At 55.4% G+C, this 15,057-nt stretch overlaps 1 protein-coding gene across 6 annotated transcripts in view; it reads right to left on the bottom strand.

Moving 5' to 3' along the window:
- Window positions 1-489: 489 nt before the first annotated feature.
- Window positions 490-15,057, bottom strand: part of GDPD5 (glycerophosphodiester phosphodiesterase domain containing 5) — an 84,061-nt gene continuing 69,493 nt past the window's right edge. For 4 of the 6 annotated variants that reach the window (XM_063093533.1, XM_063093534.1, XM_063093535.1 and 1 more), the window contains 12 exons: window positions 13,780-13,878; window positions 13,379-13,472; window positions 12,815-12,960; window positions 10,789-10,871; window positions 9,495-9,645; window positions 8,724-8,942; window positions 8,085-8,242; window positions 7,647-7,794; window positions 5,774-5,856; window positions 5,194-5,208; window positions 2,734-2,846; window positions 490-1,498 (listed from right to left, as the gene is read on the bottom strand). In XM_063093533.1, coding sequence (XP_062949603.1) covers window positions 1,350-1,498; window positions 2,734-2,846; window positions 5,194-5,208; window positions 5,774-5,856; window positions 7,647-7,794; window positions 8,085-8,242; window positions 8,724-8,942; window positions 9,495-9,645; window positions 10,789-10,871; window positions 12,815-12,960; window positions 13,379-13,472; window positions 13,780-13,878 — 1,458 coding nt within the window. In that variant the 3' untranslated portion in view covers window positions 490-1,349. Of the gene's footprint in view, window positions 1,499-2,674; window positions 2,847-5,193; window positions 5,209-5,773; window positions 5,857-7,646; window positions 7,795-8,084; window positions 8,243-8,723; window positions 8,943-9,494; window positions 9,646-10,788; window positions 10,872-12,814; window positions 12,961-13,378; window positions 13,473-13,779; window positions 13,879-15,057 lie in introns of all 6 variants that reach the window. The other 2 variants (XM_063093538.1, XM_063093537.1) reach the window with 2 other exon arrangements.

Genomic DNA, 15,057 nt, shown 5'->3' with positions numbered 1-15,057 from the left:
AAAGCACTGAGAAGTCAAAGCCAAACGCCTGCCACAGGGAAGAGGCATCTCTGGGCCAAAGGCTTGTCCCGCCATAGGCCCGGGGGGATCAGAATATCTCCACATGGATGTGCAGGGACCTGATAGTCCCACTCACCAGCCCCACATCAGACCCAGAAGCCTTCCCCATCGCTGAGCCATTGTTAGCCAGTATGGAAGGCATCGTATACGCTGGAGCCAGAATCTGGGTGGTATTCTGGCTTTGCCAGGTCACTTTACCTCTCCAAGATTGTCTCCCCATCCACAGTACAAGGATCCTGGTTTCCAACACCAGGGCCGTCAAAGAACCCCTGGGCATCAAGGCTGATGTAGGGTAGGGGCTCAACCACCCTGCCACTTTCCCATTAATTTCTGAGAATGGTTCCTCTTCAAATCACAGGGCCAGAACTAAACCCCAAACCCAGCATGCTCCAATGCCACCCTCCTGCTGACATTCAGAGACGACACACATCAAGATGGTAGCTTTAATCATCTTGGCCAAGGCCCTCTGCTCCTGTCACTATAGGCCTCTTGGCCACAAACCCACCCTTGACCATGCCCAGAACACTTTTCCCAGGTGGCCCCTGCCCTGTGGCCACTGACGAGGGAACCTGAGGTCATATCAGTCTATGGATCTCCTAGACCTCAGGGCCATTTCTGCCCCTGGGCCTGTTGGACACTTGGGTGGGAGATGGAGCGGCCCCCAGCCTGTGTTTCTGACCATCTCCAGCTGCTCCTTGGGGCACGGCTCAGGCCTTCTTCCTGGGCAGGGGCCAGCAGAGGCTGTCTGGGGTGGGCACGTCTCCACCACTGCAGCTGACCTTCATCCTGGGCCAAACCTCCTTGTGCTTTGAGACTGACGTGAAGGGCAGAGCTGCCGGGAGCAAAGGCCCCGTCCAGGCCCTTGAGGCAGGGCAGAAATGGAGCAGTCAGTCGCCTCATGGCACGGACAGGAGAGCAGACACGTGAGCACAGGTGGGTATCCACACCCTCCATTGCCACAGGGGCACGGCATGGCCCAGGGACCCATCCAATCTTCCAGGTCAGGATGCAAGGGAAGGCCTCGGGAGAGGGAGCAGGCCCCAGCCCCTGCACTTCCCAGAAGAAGCCTCAGGCCTGCAGGGGCATCTGAGGGGCGTCCTGACCCATCTGGGCTTCAGGAGAGAGGAGAGTCCCCTCTCAGAGAGGCTGTGGCTGACAAGGGGCTGGAGGCCACGAGGAGGCCATGGAGCTGGCTTCCAGAGCTCTCCTAGTCCCAACATGCTTCTGCTGGCTCTCCTAGGTTCTCCCAGTTTCTAGTTAGGTATAGGCTGGGACAGACAGGTCTTCAGCTAGCATCCACTCCGGTCTGTGAGGGTCTTGGCGCGGCTGCCACCCCCTCGGGGGCCCACGGGGGGAGTGGTGCTGTTGGGGTACGTGTCATAACTGTTGTCTGAACATACGGAGAGCTCATCAGAGACCTCCATGCCATTGCTGATCTCTGTGGGGCCAGAGGGAGACAGAATGTGAGCAGGGGGAGGAAAGAGTGTCCTGGGGATGGCTGGCAGGTGGGTGGGAAGGGTGGCCTACAACAAGTCCTGGTCTGGTGAAACCACTGGATTCCAGGTAGCATTAAGCCTGCCACTCAAGGCCCTCCTTGGTCTCTGCCAAACTCTCTGGCCTCGCCTCAGTCTACTGTCCCTGGAACTCCACCTTCCAGCCACAGAAAATCATCTGTACTTCCTTCAGCTTGGCACCCATGGGTTCCTTTGCCCATATTGGCCCCTCTCTTGGGAGTGACCTCCCCATCAACACCTCCTTTTCTTAAAATCTAGCTCAAGTCTTCTCTGTTATTTCACCTCCTGGAAGCCTGCTCTGGACCCCCCAGGCTGGATGGGGCCTTCTCATGGCCACCCTGGCTCCTGCTTCCCTCTGCCCTGATCACATTCTGTTGCTACCTAGGCCCCCACTGAGCAGAGCACCTCAAGGACTGGGGTGGGGTCTGGGCATCTGTGTCCCCAGTGCCTGATAGAGTGCTGGGCACAGAGCAGAGGCTCAGGAAAGGTCTGCTGAGTGGAGCACTGCTACAGTGACATTTTGTTCTTGGTGCCCAGGCCCGCAGTGTTCCCTCACTACCTCTGAGCTCACGCTGCCCCCGCCTGAAATGCCCTTCCTTCCCTGCACTTGCCCAGCCTCACCTGACACCCATTGCCCAGGCACCTCCTGCCCATCCTTCACATTTCAACTATGTCAGCCACCCAAAACCTTCCTCCCTGCCCCAGTGAGCTCTGACCACACTCTCCCCCTCTGCACCCCCATCTGTAAGAGCTCTAGTGTCACCCACTTCTCCATGTCTTTGTTTATATAGCTGCTTCCTCCATCAGACTGGGAATGTCAACAGGACTGACAACGAGCAGGGGCAAAATTAATATTTCTGGGAGCCATGTATGAACCAGGCAAAGGAGGGTGGCCTTCGAAACAGACTCCACCATTTGCCCACCAACCAGAGTACTGACATGAAAGAGGATCTGGAGTTGATGACTGTGCATGGAGGTGTGTGTTTCTATGTGTAGACCTGTGCCTTCATACACGTGTGGATGTGAACCTGGATGGGTTTATGTATGTCGGTGCCCGTGTCCTTGCCTGTATGTGATGGAATGTGTGCGTGCACACATACACATGTAGAGGCAGAGAACTGAGTCCAATGTCTGCCTCAGCTGTCTGCAGGCTGCACACCTGAGAAAATCAGCTTCTCCTTCATGATGCTGACGTCCCGGCTGGTCCGGCGCACCGCAGCACTCAGCATGATCTGCTCAGGGTTGTAGCTCCGTATGCCACCCAGGCGCCACCTGCAGACATGGCCCTGTGGGCATCAGGTTCTTCCCCACCCCTTCCCTAGAGCAGGGAACCTGCCCATTTCCACAGCCTCACTGGATGTGGTCTGAGAGACCAGTGGGACTCTTGTCCCTCTGTACAAATGGGGAAACTGAGGACCGGAGGGGGCAGAGCTAGGGCTTGAATCAGTCTATTGACTCTTGGCCAGGTATTTTCTGCCTTTCTCTTACCTCCAGAGCCCTACATCAGCAACCCTGGCCCAGGGAGATGGTTTGGGGTTGGCCAGTTCTGTCTCAAGTGCCCCCAGGTATGCCCTGACTCTCTTTGGACAAGACAAATTTGGGGGAGGGAGGAGCTTGGCAGGCACGATGACCTGCTCTGGGGTTCACACCAGTCTTGGGGAGTCCCAGCTAATGTCTCCTATGGCGACACCATCATGGCCAGGCTAGGCAAAGCCAGAGGGGAGACCCCAGAGAGGAAGGGAAGGAAAGAGGGGAGGTGGAAGCTGACGGTAGGGGGCTTGCTTAGAACTGGTCTTCACAGGTTCACCAGGCAAGCATGTGAGAGGGACTTGGGGTGTGGCTGTCTGCTGCTCTGAACCAGCAAACCGAATGGAGAGGGCCAGGCTGGAGCGTTAATCTCTGATGGTCGAGGCAGGGCAAGGTGGGGGTAAGGCTAACCAAGAGTGGGCTGGGAGGTGGGGAGTGCAAGGGCACATGCAGAGACCAGGCACAGAGCAGGGAGGACTCAGGTTCCCGGGCCCAGCCAGGGCACTGTTTTTGCTGTTGTAGTTTCTCCAAACTAGCGTCAAATCCCTGGCCTCTGAACTTGGACTTTACCTGGGATCTAGACAGGATTCACTGGACCACCACACCATCCCCACCAAGAGGGGTGAGTAGTCAGAGTGGAAACAGAACCTAAACCCCCCAGGGGACTGAGCACTGCTTGGGTGGGTGGAGGGAGCCAAGGCTCCACAGAAATCAATTGAGTTTCTAGATGGGGTCAGCGCAACAGAAATGGACAGACAGTTGGACAGGCAGATGGATGAACAGAGCAGACAGACAAGGAGAAAGCAGGAGGCCGAGGGGAGCCTGTGCTCTGGCTGGGCCGGCTGCCCTGTGAGTCTCTGAGGGCAGTGATGGGGTCTCTTATTCATCGCTATGTCCCCAGCACCAACCTCCAGGCCTGCCGTACCGCAGGGGCCCAACAAGTATTTGCTGAGGCCCACAGGGAAATGATATTCTCCCCCTGCCTCATCCCCCAGGGTCTCCTCCTCCATCAGGCCTCCTGACCCCCAGGAGACAATGACACCACCCAGGTCATATCTGAGCGGCTGGGCACCTGTGCCAGCTCACAGCTGGAATCACCCCAGGGCAGCCTCCCCAGCACATGGGACAGGGCCTCTGTGGAGAAGGCCTGGTCCCTCACTGCAGGCCCAGTGCCAGCACCAGCTGGCATGTGTGGATGTCTGCCAGATGAACAAACAGAGGAAGGAATGACTGGAAAAATGTCCCTGTGCTGAGATATCTCACAGTCAAGGAGCACATGGCTTCTCCTCCTAGAAGCTGGTCAGTGAAGACCCCAACTCAGGAGAGCCTAAGGTACTTGGCCAAGGGGGACTTAGATCCCTGAGATCTAGGTCTCATCTTGGAAACTAACATTAAAACCCAGAAAGAAGGTGTCAGGCCAGGGTCTCTGCAGCCAGGCACCTCCAGGACAGGAAGCTCAGCCATTGCGGGGTCCCCCGGGGAGAGGGGGAACGAGAAAAAGGCTGTGGGGCAGGTAGAGGGGGTGGGAGTCAGAGACAGAAACTAAAGAGCTAGAAAGAGATGAGAGAGACATAGAGAAAGATAAACAGAGAGCATGAACGATGGGAGAGGCAAGCCCGGGGGGGCGGGGAGAAGCCAGCAAGGACGGGAAGAGAGACAGAGGCTTGGCAGCGTCTGCATGGGGCAGGTGTGGGGCCCTTGTGAGTGCAGACTTGGGGGATGGGGGTGCCCAGGCAGGGCCCCCTCCTGCTCCACCAGAAGGAGACAATGTTGCTGAGAGAGGCCAGGTCAGGAACCAGTCAAGGAACGGTGGTCCCCATCTGCAGAAACTGCAGAAGGAACAGAGTACAGAGGTGCACACAAGCAAGATGGGAAGAGCAGAAAGGGGGACTGTAGGGAAAGAGGTAGAGGAGGAGGAAGATGGGGAGAAGGAAGAGGGGGAGGAGGAGTGGAGGGGGAGGGGGAGGTGGCTTCAGGCAAAGGGAGGTATCTGCGAGGGTGACCCAGGCACAGGGCTTGGTGCACAGCAGGTTTTCAGACAGAACTGGAGAAGGGAGAAAGAGGAACAGGAGGAGGACCACACTAGAATTACCTGATCAAGTGATAGCTGTGAGATGCCAGAGTGCAGCAGAGAGAGGGGGGAAGGGGGGAGAGAGAGGAGGGACATGCGCCGGATCAGAGCAGGATGGGACAGAGAGAGAACATCAGTCAAAAGTAAAACCCCGGCCCCTTGGTTCCTGGCTGGGCTGGGGCCCCAGGCTGGCCCTGAACCCTCCCCCAGACCGACCACACCTCCCACCGTGACCACATCCCAGATGTCGTCCTGAGGGGTGGGAGGTTTTTATCCTGGCATGAGCCAGTGCTGGTGGGCACCCATGCCCGTGTTATCAGGTGAGCAGGCAAGCCTGCAGAGGAGCCGAAGGTCCCCAGAGTCCACACAGCAAATCATGGCAGAGCTTGGTTCTGGGCTCCCAGCTCGCTCTTCATTCTGGAAGCAACCCAGCCTCTGGCTGAGGGAGGATGGGCTGGGGGCCACTGGGAGTCCTTCCTGCTCCCCTGGTCAGGCCTTCTCCTGGCTGAGGACCCAAGGCTCAAGGGTAGGCTCAGGTGGGGGTTGGGCCTGCCCGAGGTCAGGAAGGCATGGAAGTGGTCAGTGGTCAGAGCCTACTCACTTCTGGAGCACGAAGATGCCAACAATGAGGGTGAAGGAGATCAGGTCGGCGGTGACCCACATGAGACAGTACTCGTCCGGGTGCTGTGGACAGATGGCCAAAGGCCAGCTTCTAGTCACGGCCTGTCTAGACTGAGGCTCCAGACTAGGTCCACAGGCCAGAGAGCCCTACAGGACCATTGAGGAGGGGCAGGGGAGCACCTTAAGGAGTCTCGGAGGCTTGAGATTATGATAATATTTGGCAGTGGGCTCTGGGCATTGTGGGCCTGGAGTTGGGGTGGGTGGATGTGTGTGTGCATGCAGGGTATAGGAGATCTGTATGGTGCTCAGGGTAGAGGTGCTGTCCGTTAAGCCTGGAGGGTCTGTGTGCCTAAGAAGTCTCAAAGCAAGAGCCGAATAAAGAAGGGCAGATATAGTCATCCCTTGGTATCCATGGGAGATTGGTTCCAGGACCCTCTGTGGATACCAAAATCCACGGATGCTCAAGTCCCTGATATAATATGGTGTAGTATTTGCATATAACAAATGCACATCTTCCTGTACACTTTATCTGTAGATTACTCATAATACCTAATACGATGTAAATGCTATCTATGTAAATACCTGTTATACCATATTGTTTAGGGAATGAAAGAAAAAATGTCTCTACATATTCAGTACAGAAATTTTTTTAAAAAATGTTTTTCATCCACGGTTAGTTGAGTCCATGATGCAAAACCCATGGATACAGAGGGCCAACTATGTAGGAATTCGGGGGTTACCTAGCAGGGGGGCATGGGAACCTGCAAACAGGCGTGTGGCATCTGTGTGGGGTAAGAGTATACATGTCACTTCTCTAAGACCAGAGGCCGTGGAGCGTGGAGGCTTCCCCTCCGGGGGGTCACAGAGGGGGAGGGGGAGGGCAAAGGCCCCAGAGAAACCTCAGGCCTCCTCACTTTCAGACAAACTGGGAAGGAGGGGCCAGGGGGTGGCACCTCCTGCTTTTGGTCAGCTCCCTGTGGCCTGAAAACACCAGCGCTCATCACGGCTGCTGCCATGGTAAGTTATTTCATGCCCTTCTAGGTGGAGCCTTGCAGGTTCTTAAGGACAACAGGCAGGTGAGAGCTGCAGAATGCTCTTTAGGGTTGTGAAAGGACTGTGATGAATTCTGGTGTGTGAAGCCAACTGGCGAGGTCCCCATTTCCTCCTCTCCTTGAGGACTCTCTTTTGGCTTTGTCCTTCCCTCTGTCCATCATTCCCACCAGTCTCACTCCCTTTCCCTGGGCTGTGTCCCCTTCACTGTCCTCTCCCACATAACTACCCATAACTTAAATCTGATCTATTGACCTCTTAGCCATAAGCAGACCCCCCACCTGCCCTCTGTGTCCTCAGGGAGGTGGCAGTGGAGGGACGGCCCCAGTGCATAGGAGGGAGGCCAAAGGCCCCCCAGGGGCACAGCAAGGACTAGAACTGTCTCAGTGTGCGGTCAACCAACAGCAGAGAACAGCTGTTCTCTGAGCACATTTTAATGTTCCCTGTTGTCCTGTTGTCACTCTCTTTTTCCAATGACTTCCCTCCCTTTAAAACAAAATATAATAAATAACATCCCAAACCAAAATACCCAAGTAGTTGTTTACTTCTCGAGGGCCCTTAAGTGACGTTCTTACCCCTGTGGGTCAGACCCAGGGTCTTCCCAGCACCTTAATGAAGAGCCCAGAGGCCGTGAAAATCCTCCTCATGCCTCAAGTCTGTACCCCTGACCCATGGACTCCCCCACCCTCTGAGAGCTCACCAGGGAGAGCCCCAAGTGCACAGCTTGCTGAGTGGTTGGGGCAGGCCAACTCTCTGTACCCCTCCCCCCCATGTCCTCTGTCCCCAACAATTTCCCAACTCACCATGATCCAGAGGGGGGAAGGCACCTGGGACAGAGTGTGGGAGTTGTCAGAGGTGACAGATGGGACCCCTGCACACCACAGCAGAGAGAAGAGCCACGGTGTGTTGATGGTGTAGAGGTTCACACTCAGGTTCCAAGATGCATAGTCCCTGTGGAGAAGGGGACAGAGGCTGATCAGCCAAGTGGATTCTGTGTCTGGGCCCAGTGTGGGAAAGTATGTCCCCTTCACAACCTCATGCTGTCCTCACAACTACCCCTGGAGGAGGGAATGTCCACTCCCAGAGGACCAGGTTTGCCCAATGCTCTCAGCCTCTCATCTTTGAGCCACGTGTGCCTGGTCACCTGTGTGCCCAGCCCTCTGCCTAGCTATGCAAGAGCGACAGGACTGGGGGAGAATCAGTGCTTCCCTCTTTGGGTAAGCCTGGGGTAGGGCGAGCACCTGAGCTCCTGGCGGGACACCTGAGTGTAGCGCAGGTTCAGCCGCTGGATGTGGCCTTTCCGCAGGCTGGCGACTGCCTCCTTGGAGCCCGATGTCTGCTGGAAGCCAGGAGCCACCTTCCGCACCAGGGGCCTCTGCCTGTTAGGCAGCCACATGACCTGTAACAGGAGAGGGGCAGCCTCACACTTCTCTTCTGCAAAATGCAGTAGGAGCACCCACCCCTCCTAGTACACCTGGAAGGTTAAAAGGGCTGGGACATGGTACAAGATAAAAAAGCTTAGATAGAATCATTATCAGGGGATGACTGAGTTCCAGCCACGGTGCTGAAGCACTCTGGCAACAACGGAAGCTTCCCTTCTGGACTGCTGTCATGACAAGATGGATAACCCAAATGTCCCTTACTCTGCACGTGGCCACCAGCATCTAGAGTGTCATAAGTTGGTGTCAAGATTCCTCTGGTCCCAATTATCACACCATGATGAAGTAACCAGAGAATCTGGACCTGCTCTTGCCCTTCCTACATTTTAAAGACTTCCTTGTTCCCCCCTTGTCCCCACAACGACCCTGTCAAGGCCAGGGGCATTTTATAACTGTGAAAGGAGCTGAGGCTGGACGGGGCTGGGCTGGGCTGGGCCTCACCTGGTGCTGGGGGAAGCCGGAGCGCAGCAGGGCCTCCAGGGTGATGTTGAGGAAGCCGGTGCGGTAGGGGTGCTCCCAGGGCAGCTCGTGCAGGTTCAGCAGCAGTGTGGCGTTGCCCTTGGCCAGCTCCAGGAGCTCCACCAGGCTGCAGATGGACTGGTTCTGGGCCTCCCTATGGTCGGAGGGTGATAGGGAGTCGGCCGTCCAGAAGGGGTCAGTCTGGCAGAGACAGGGACGCATATGGCTGTGTCACCAGCCCTCTGGGGCCCCCACGTGCCTTCCTGGAAGAGGGAAGAGATCCCTGGGCTGCCAGTGTCTGCTGGTGTGTGTCAGGTAAATTGATGACTGTGACCCTGTTGGGGGTGCAGGAGTCCCACACCTAACCTTTCTACCCCACACCCTGCTTACAGAGAGTGATTTGCTTGGAATGTCTCCCAGACCCCAGCTTGTTTCTCCTTTAGTAGCATTTCAGACCAGAGAACCAACCTCCCTCTAGAGTTTTACAGAGTTAACAATTCTAACCATTAACTGTCATCATCACCATCAACTATTTCTGGTAAGGGTGACAGACCCAAAACAAGCAGTGACAACCATAAGGTTTGGGACACAGTGGCAGGAGCCCAGAGGAGGCTGCTCACCAGCCTGGATGTGGGTCAGGGAAGCTCTGGGAGTGGGGCCACCAGAGCTACTGGCTGCCCCTGTCTCCCTCATGCCTTGGGAGGCCCTGCCCACATTGTCCACGTTTAGGACTGGGACTAGCTGCAGTCAGACCTTCAGGAACCACTGGCCAGCGTTGAGCCTCTGCAGGACAGTCCAGTTGAGCATGGAGGCAGGCCTGCGTGCGAGCTCCGGGAACAGCTCCTGCACATTGGTGGTGCGCCGCAGGGTGGTGTCATGCATGAGGAAGGGCACGCCGTCCAGGCTGTGGGGAGGGGGGCCTACTAAGTCACCACCCTCCCATGTCTCACACCCGCCACTGGTGATCCCCACCCCCACACTCCTCCCCAGCCACTGTGGGAACTGGCTGGCTCTGCTCCTTCAGGCCTCAGATTCCCCATCTTCCCAGGGAGGACGGTGGGCTGGTGGGTGACCCCAAAGGGCCAACACCTTCTGGCTCTCTATGAGGGTCCGATGGGAGTGAGGACCACCAAGGAGGGAGGGCTAGGAAAAGGCTGTGCCAATTCTCTTAGCAACCTTGGAAGGTAGATGCTACTTCATTTGATAATGGGGAAACTGAGGCAAGGAGAGGAGCTCAAGGCCCGTAGCCAGTAAGTGGCAGAATGTGGCTTGGAACCAAGTCCATGTGAAACCATAATGAGAACAGTGCAATACAGGCCCCTTTGACAGATTCCACCCTCACCTCCACCACCATCTTTGTCTTCTCACCACAGCTGCCAACGTGAAACAGTGAAGGGCACGTGCGCGCCCCTCCCCACTATCCCTCAAGGCGTTTTACCACCATCTGCTAGAAAGCTGTGATAAATACACAGTGCTATGATGTCTACGCTGGGAATAATGTCCTCACATACGCGGTACCCTTGTTCAGCACACAACCTGTGCGACTATGTATGGCAGCCTTGCCCCACCCCCTTCTCAGAGATAACCTCTGTAATGAGATTCCTGCTATTTACTCTAATACAAACTCATTTATCTATGTGTGGAAAATATATACATCACTGTTGTGTAGTCTTGTAAAATATAACTGGCATCACAGTGAACACACCGCTCTGCAACTTGCTTATTTCTCTCACCAGAGTATTTGAGGTCTATCACGCACAGCCATATGGGTCTCGTTTTTCCTTCAAGCGGATCTGTGGCAGGGCTCCAGTCCCCCCCCACCACCACCCCTGCTTGAATCAAGAGTATCTGTTCTTTCCTCTACTTTATATCCTGGAGTTTGGCACCAGATTCAGTTGCACGAACAGGGTGCCTGCGCTGCCATGGATAATCCAAGTCACCACCTTCCCATCTCCAAGGCTCTGGGACCAGAGGTTCCGCCAACAGAGACCCAGATACTGATGCCTGGGCAGGGGAGGAGGTGCTGTCCTGCCTCCCCAACACCTACCTGATGGTGACGTCGGCCTGGAGCCCATATAGCTTCTGCTGGAGGGCCTTCTGGAAGGACATCAGCGTGTGCTCTGGAGCCAGCTGGGAAGGTAGGGTGGTGGAGGGAGAGCCAGGATTCAGCTGATGTATCCCTCCCCAGCCAGTGGAGTCTTCTGTGTTGGAGGCTGGGGTAGGCCTGTCTCTAATTCTGTCTCCCACACAGGGTAGCTGTGGGACCCTGGGCACCCACTCAACTTCTCTGAAGTTCAGTTTCCTCATCTGTTAAGTTATGCCTGCCTCACGGGTATTTTTTTAGGGGGATGAGGCAGCAGGGGTAGTTAGTGTCAATGTATATAAGTGCCTGACATATAGCTAGCACTTAATAAATAGTAGCTATGACCATTATATTATCATTTCTGTATTCCAGGCACTGACCTAGGCATTGGGAACCAGAAGGCTTTTATACAAAAAAAAAAAAAAAAAAAAGCCTGTGACTCTGTGGCAGCCTTGGGCTGGCGCCAAATGCAAAATTCCCTCGTTATACCCTGAGGTGAGTCTACGTGGAGATCCTGGAGGGAGGGGAAAGGGCAGCTGGGTTGGTGGAGTTTCAGTCGGGTAACCAGTTTCCTCATCTATCCAAACATGACAATAGCATATCCCTCCCTGGACTCTTACATGGATTAAAAGTTTCTAGCAGGTTGCCTGATATACAGTGTTTAAATAAATGGCAATTGTTAACTCTAGCATATAAAGCAGAGGATCCTGGTTCTAGCTTTGACTCTGCCATTAACCAGCTTTGTGACCTTGGGTGAATTTCTTCCTCCTGTGGACCTCAGCCCACTTGCCCCTTGGGGATGTATACTCACTGTTCTCTGAGGGTCCTTATGGTTGGGAGAGTTGGGATTGTAAATCTCCCTCCCTAGTTACATGTGGTCTGAGGACCTTGTCATACTCTTTGCTGCCACTGGGGGCCAGCATCAAACCACGGATGGGGCTAAGACCGGGCGCGAGCTGGTTAGTTCAGTTGGTTACAGCATGGTGCTGATAACACCTTCAGGGTGATTCGCAGCCCCATCGGACTCAATACCTCCTTTTAAAACAGAAACTTTGTGAGGCCCCCTTTACTACCCTCAAATCCAGTGACACAGTGGAACTTCCAACAGAGACCAAGCTCTCAGGAAGTCCCCAAACGCCCCCGGAAGGTGGGGGGCAGTACTGCCTCTATTGAGAAGCACAGGCTCAAGGCTTTTGAGGGTGAGGAGACCCTGGTCCAGAGTCTGCTGCCCGGAGTAACAATAATGTCCAGCTCTTACTCTGCGTGTCAGGTGCATATCTGGGGACTTCATACATGCTAACTCCAGCTCTCACAACCCTGTGGCAGGAACTCTCACTATTCCCATGGTACAAGGTGAGGGGACCAAGCCCAGAAGATGGAACCATCTGGGCTCCCACAGCTGGCAAGGAGCTGAGCTGGGAGTCCAACCCAGGTAGCATGGCTCCGGAGCCTACCTGCTGCCCAAACTAAGCTCCCCCAAAGAGTCATAGGGCACCTCAGTGGCAGAACCGGCCACTGACTTCAACTCCTTCCTCTCTCTCCAATTCAATCCAGTTCAGCTGTCCTCTCTTTAACAGCCAGCTCTGAGTTGCATCCTGCCCTCCTGCCCCCCACAGCCCAGTGTGTTCTCCTGCTGCCTGGGCACAGTCCTTAGGCCCCACACACAGCATCTCTCTCCTGGGCTCTCCTAACCTGAAAGCTGGCGATGTCTGCCCTGGGCTTAACACCCCCCTTCCTGTCTGCAGGGCCCTTAGGATAAAAGTTAAATCTTTTTGGCAAGATGCCTTCAGGGCTCTTCAGGATTTGGTCCCATCTAAGTTCTCCAGGCCTTTTCACCAATCTTTCCCATATACCTCCCAAAAGAGAGTTGGAAGTTGTTGCTATTATTATACTACATATATTTTATCCATTTCCCAACCAGGCCCTCCCCTAGAATGGCAGCTGCATCCACCCCCAACCTGATCTGTTAGAATCCTCAGGTAGCACTCACCATGGGGGCACCACGGTGGCCGATGAGGGCGGGCTTGGGGCCCAGGTCCTTTTTCTCCATGATGCAGGGAGAGGAGATGGTGAGAGGGGCCAGGTAGAGGGCAAACACCACGGCAAAGAAGGTACAGAGAATGGCCACCTGGGAGGCTGCAGACATGGGCCATGAGTGCCCCTGCTGAGCCATTAGGCTCCTGCCATGCCCAATCATGAGCCTTGGACAGGTTGGGTTGGGATGCTGGGCCCCTCTCCCCCCCCACCTGTCAGGACCCAGGTGCTCTGGAGTGCAGCCCCCATTCCTGCTGGGAAGGTGAATACCTCCCCTAACTCATACACACACACCTGCACACATGGACATCGAGCTGCAGGGGAGGGAAACAGCATGAGGCTGACCGAGGTTGTAGCCCTTCATGGAATCTGTGGGCCATCAGAGCCAGAACCCCTAACACTGGGCACAAGGGCAGCAGGTCATCCCTAGACTACCCAGGTCAGGCCCAGGTGAGGACAGCACAAGCTGGCCTTGGTACTTGCAGGTGTTGGGGGGCAGGCCCTACCCAGTTGTACTCACAAGACCGCTCTGCGCGGGCGAATTGTCCTGCCACGATCCAGGAGAGTGCAGTGACCGCAGCCAGGGCCCCCATGTGCAGGAATGGCGCTGTGCCCTGTGTGTGGGAGAGGTAAGAGGGATCAGTGACTCCCAGCTGTGCCCAGGCCCTCTGGTCACTAGTGTCCTGATGGCATACCTCCAGCTAGGGGGCAGACAACCCTATCTCCGTTTGCCAGCTGAGGATGCTGGGTCTCTCAGGACCCTGGCATGTAGCAAGCTCCCTGCCTCTGACCTGCTGTGTAAGCCTGGGTGCCTCCCTGCTCCTCTCTGGGCTGTGGTCTAGAGAAAGGGAGTGATAAAGGCACTGCCTTGTTACAAAGGTCCCGGGGAAGCAGTACCCCCGCCCCCTGCCCCCCACTCACCTGTAGGGAGATCAGCAGCACCTCCCACTCATCCTCCCACAGCTGGGCCACGGCTGACATGGCCACCACCGTGAAGGCCAGGATGACCATCAGCCCTACCTAGAAGGGGCAAGAGGCACCAGACAGAGGTCAGAGCAGAGGTGAGGGTCACCAGCATGTCTGAGAGGGACTACATGGCATGGGCTGGAAGAAAGCCAAAGACAAGCAGACAGAGATGGCAGTGAGAGAGAGAGGCAGGGGGAGGCAGGCAGACCTAGTGACAAAGGGACAGTGAAAATAGAAGAGGATGGAGAGAAGAAGAGATGAGGAGGGAACCACTTAGCTAGTGAGGTCTCCCCTGCACATCCAAGCGCTGCCCAGCACGCCCAGCCTCCTCCTGAAGCAAGACCCTTTCATCTGCAGGACAGATGGAATGACTTGCCCAGGTGGTGGGGGCAGGGGGCAGATGCGCAGTCCAGCCTCGCACGCTGGCTGGGCTCACAGTGATATACATATAAAATACGTTAGGGACCAGATGCTCAGGGCTGGGGCCCAGGGCAAGCTTGGAGATGTGGCCAGTGGGCAGAACTGTCTCCCTGCGTGCCCCGCCTGAGGGTGAGGGCAGAGACAGTGGCCTATCCATCTTTGCTCCCTGCCAGGTGAGGAAGATAAATTCCTGCGTGGGATTAAGTTTTCTTTTAGAGGCTTGTCATTCTAGCCTATCAGCCTGGAAACTAACATTCCCATAAGAAACAGTAACAAAGCTGAGATAGGTAGGGGCCTGTCCAGTGTGACATGCCAGCTCAGGACTCAAGGGAAGGGGAGGAGGTACAGGTGTGCCCGGGGCCGGGTGAGGCACGTCACCTTGCCTTCCGTTTATTATCCTAGCACCCCAGGTGAGCTATCATCATCCCCATTTTACACACAAGGAATTGAGGCTCAGACAGCCTAAGGGCTTGCTTGGTCCTGTCACTTTGAAGAGGCAGATCCAGAGCAAGCCCCTTCTGTCTCAGAGGTGGTGCTCTTTCTTGGATGTCAAACTGCTGTCAAGAAGGTAAAAGAGTCTCTGGGGGGCTCGGAATTTCTAACAGTCCCTGAGAACCACGCCCCCTCCTCCCTGCTGCCCTCTTGTGGCCCTGGGAGGAGGCCCTGGACACAGCCAGTGTCTCTGAAGGGTCATTTCTGAGAGTGTCTTATTACAATACTTAACTGCTAGTGGAAATACTTGCAATAAAACTGATTCCCCATAATCCTAAAACAATTAAAAATGTGATTATCACTGCATTTTACAGTTGCTGT

This window comes from Cynocephalus volans, chromosome 4 (genome assembly GCF_027409185.1).
Source record: "Cynocephalus volans isolate mCynVol1 chromosome 4, mCynVol1.pri, whole genome shotgun sequence".
Taxonomy (NCBI): Eukaryota; Metazoa; Chordata; class Mammalia; order Dermoptera; family Cynocephalidae; genus Cynocephalus; species Cynocephalus volans.
Note: the sequence above shows the minus strand (reverse complement) of the source record. Positions and strands in the feature narration are given on the sequence as shown.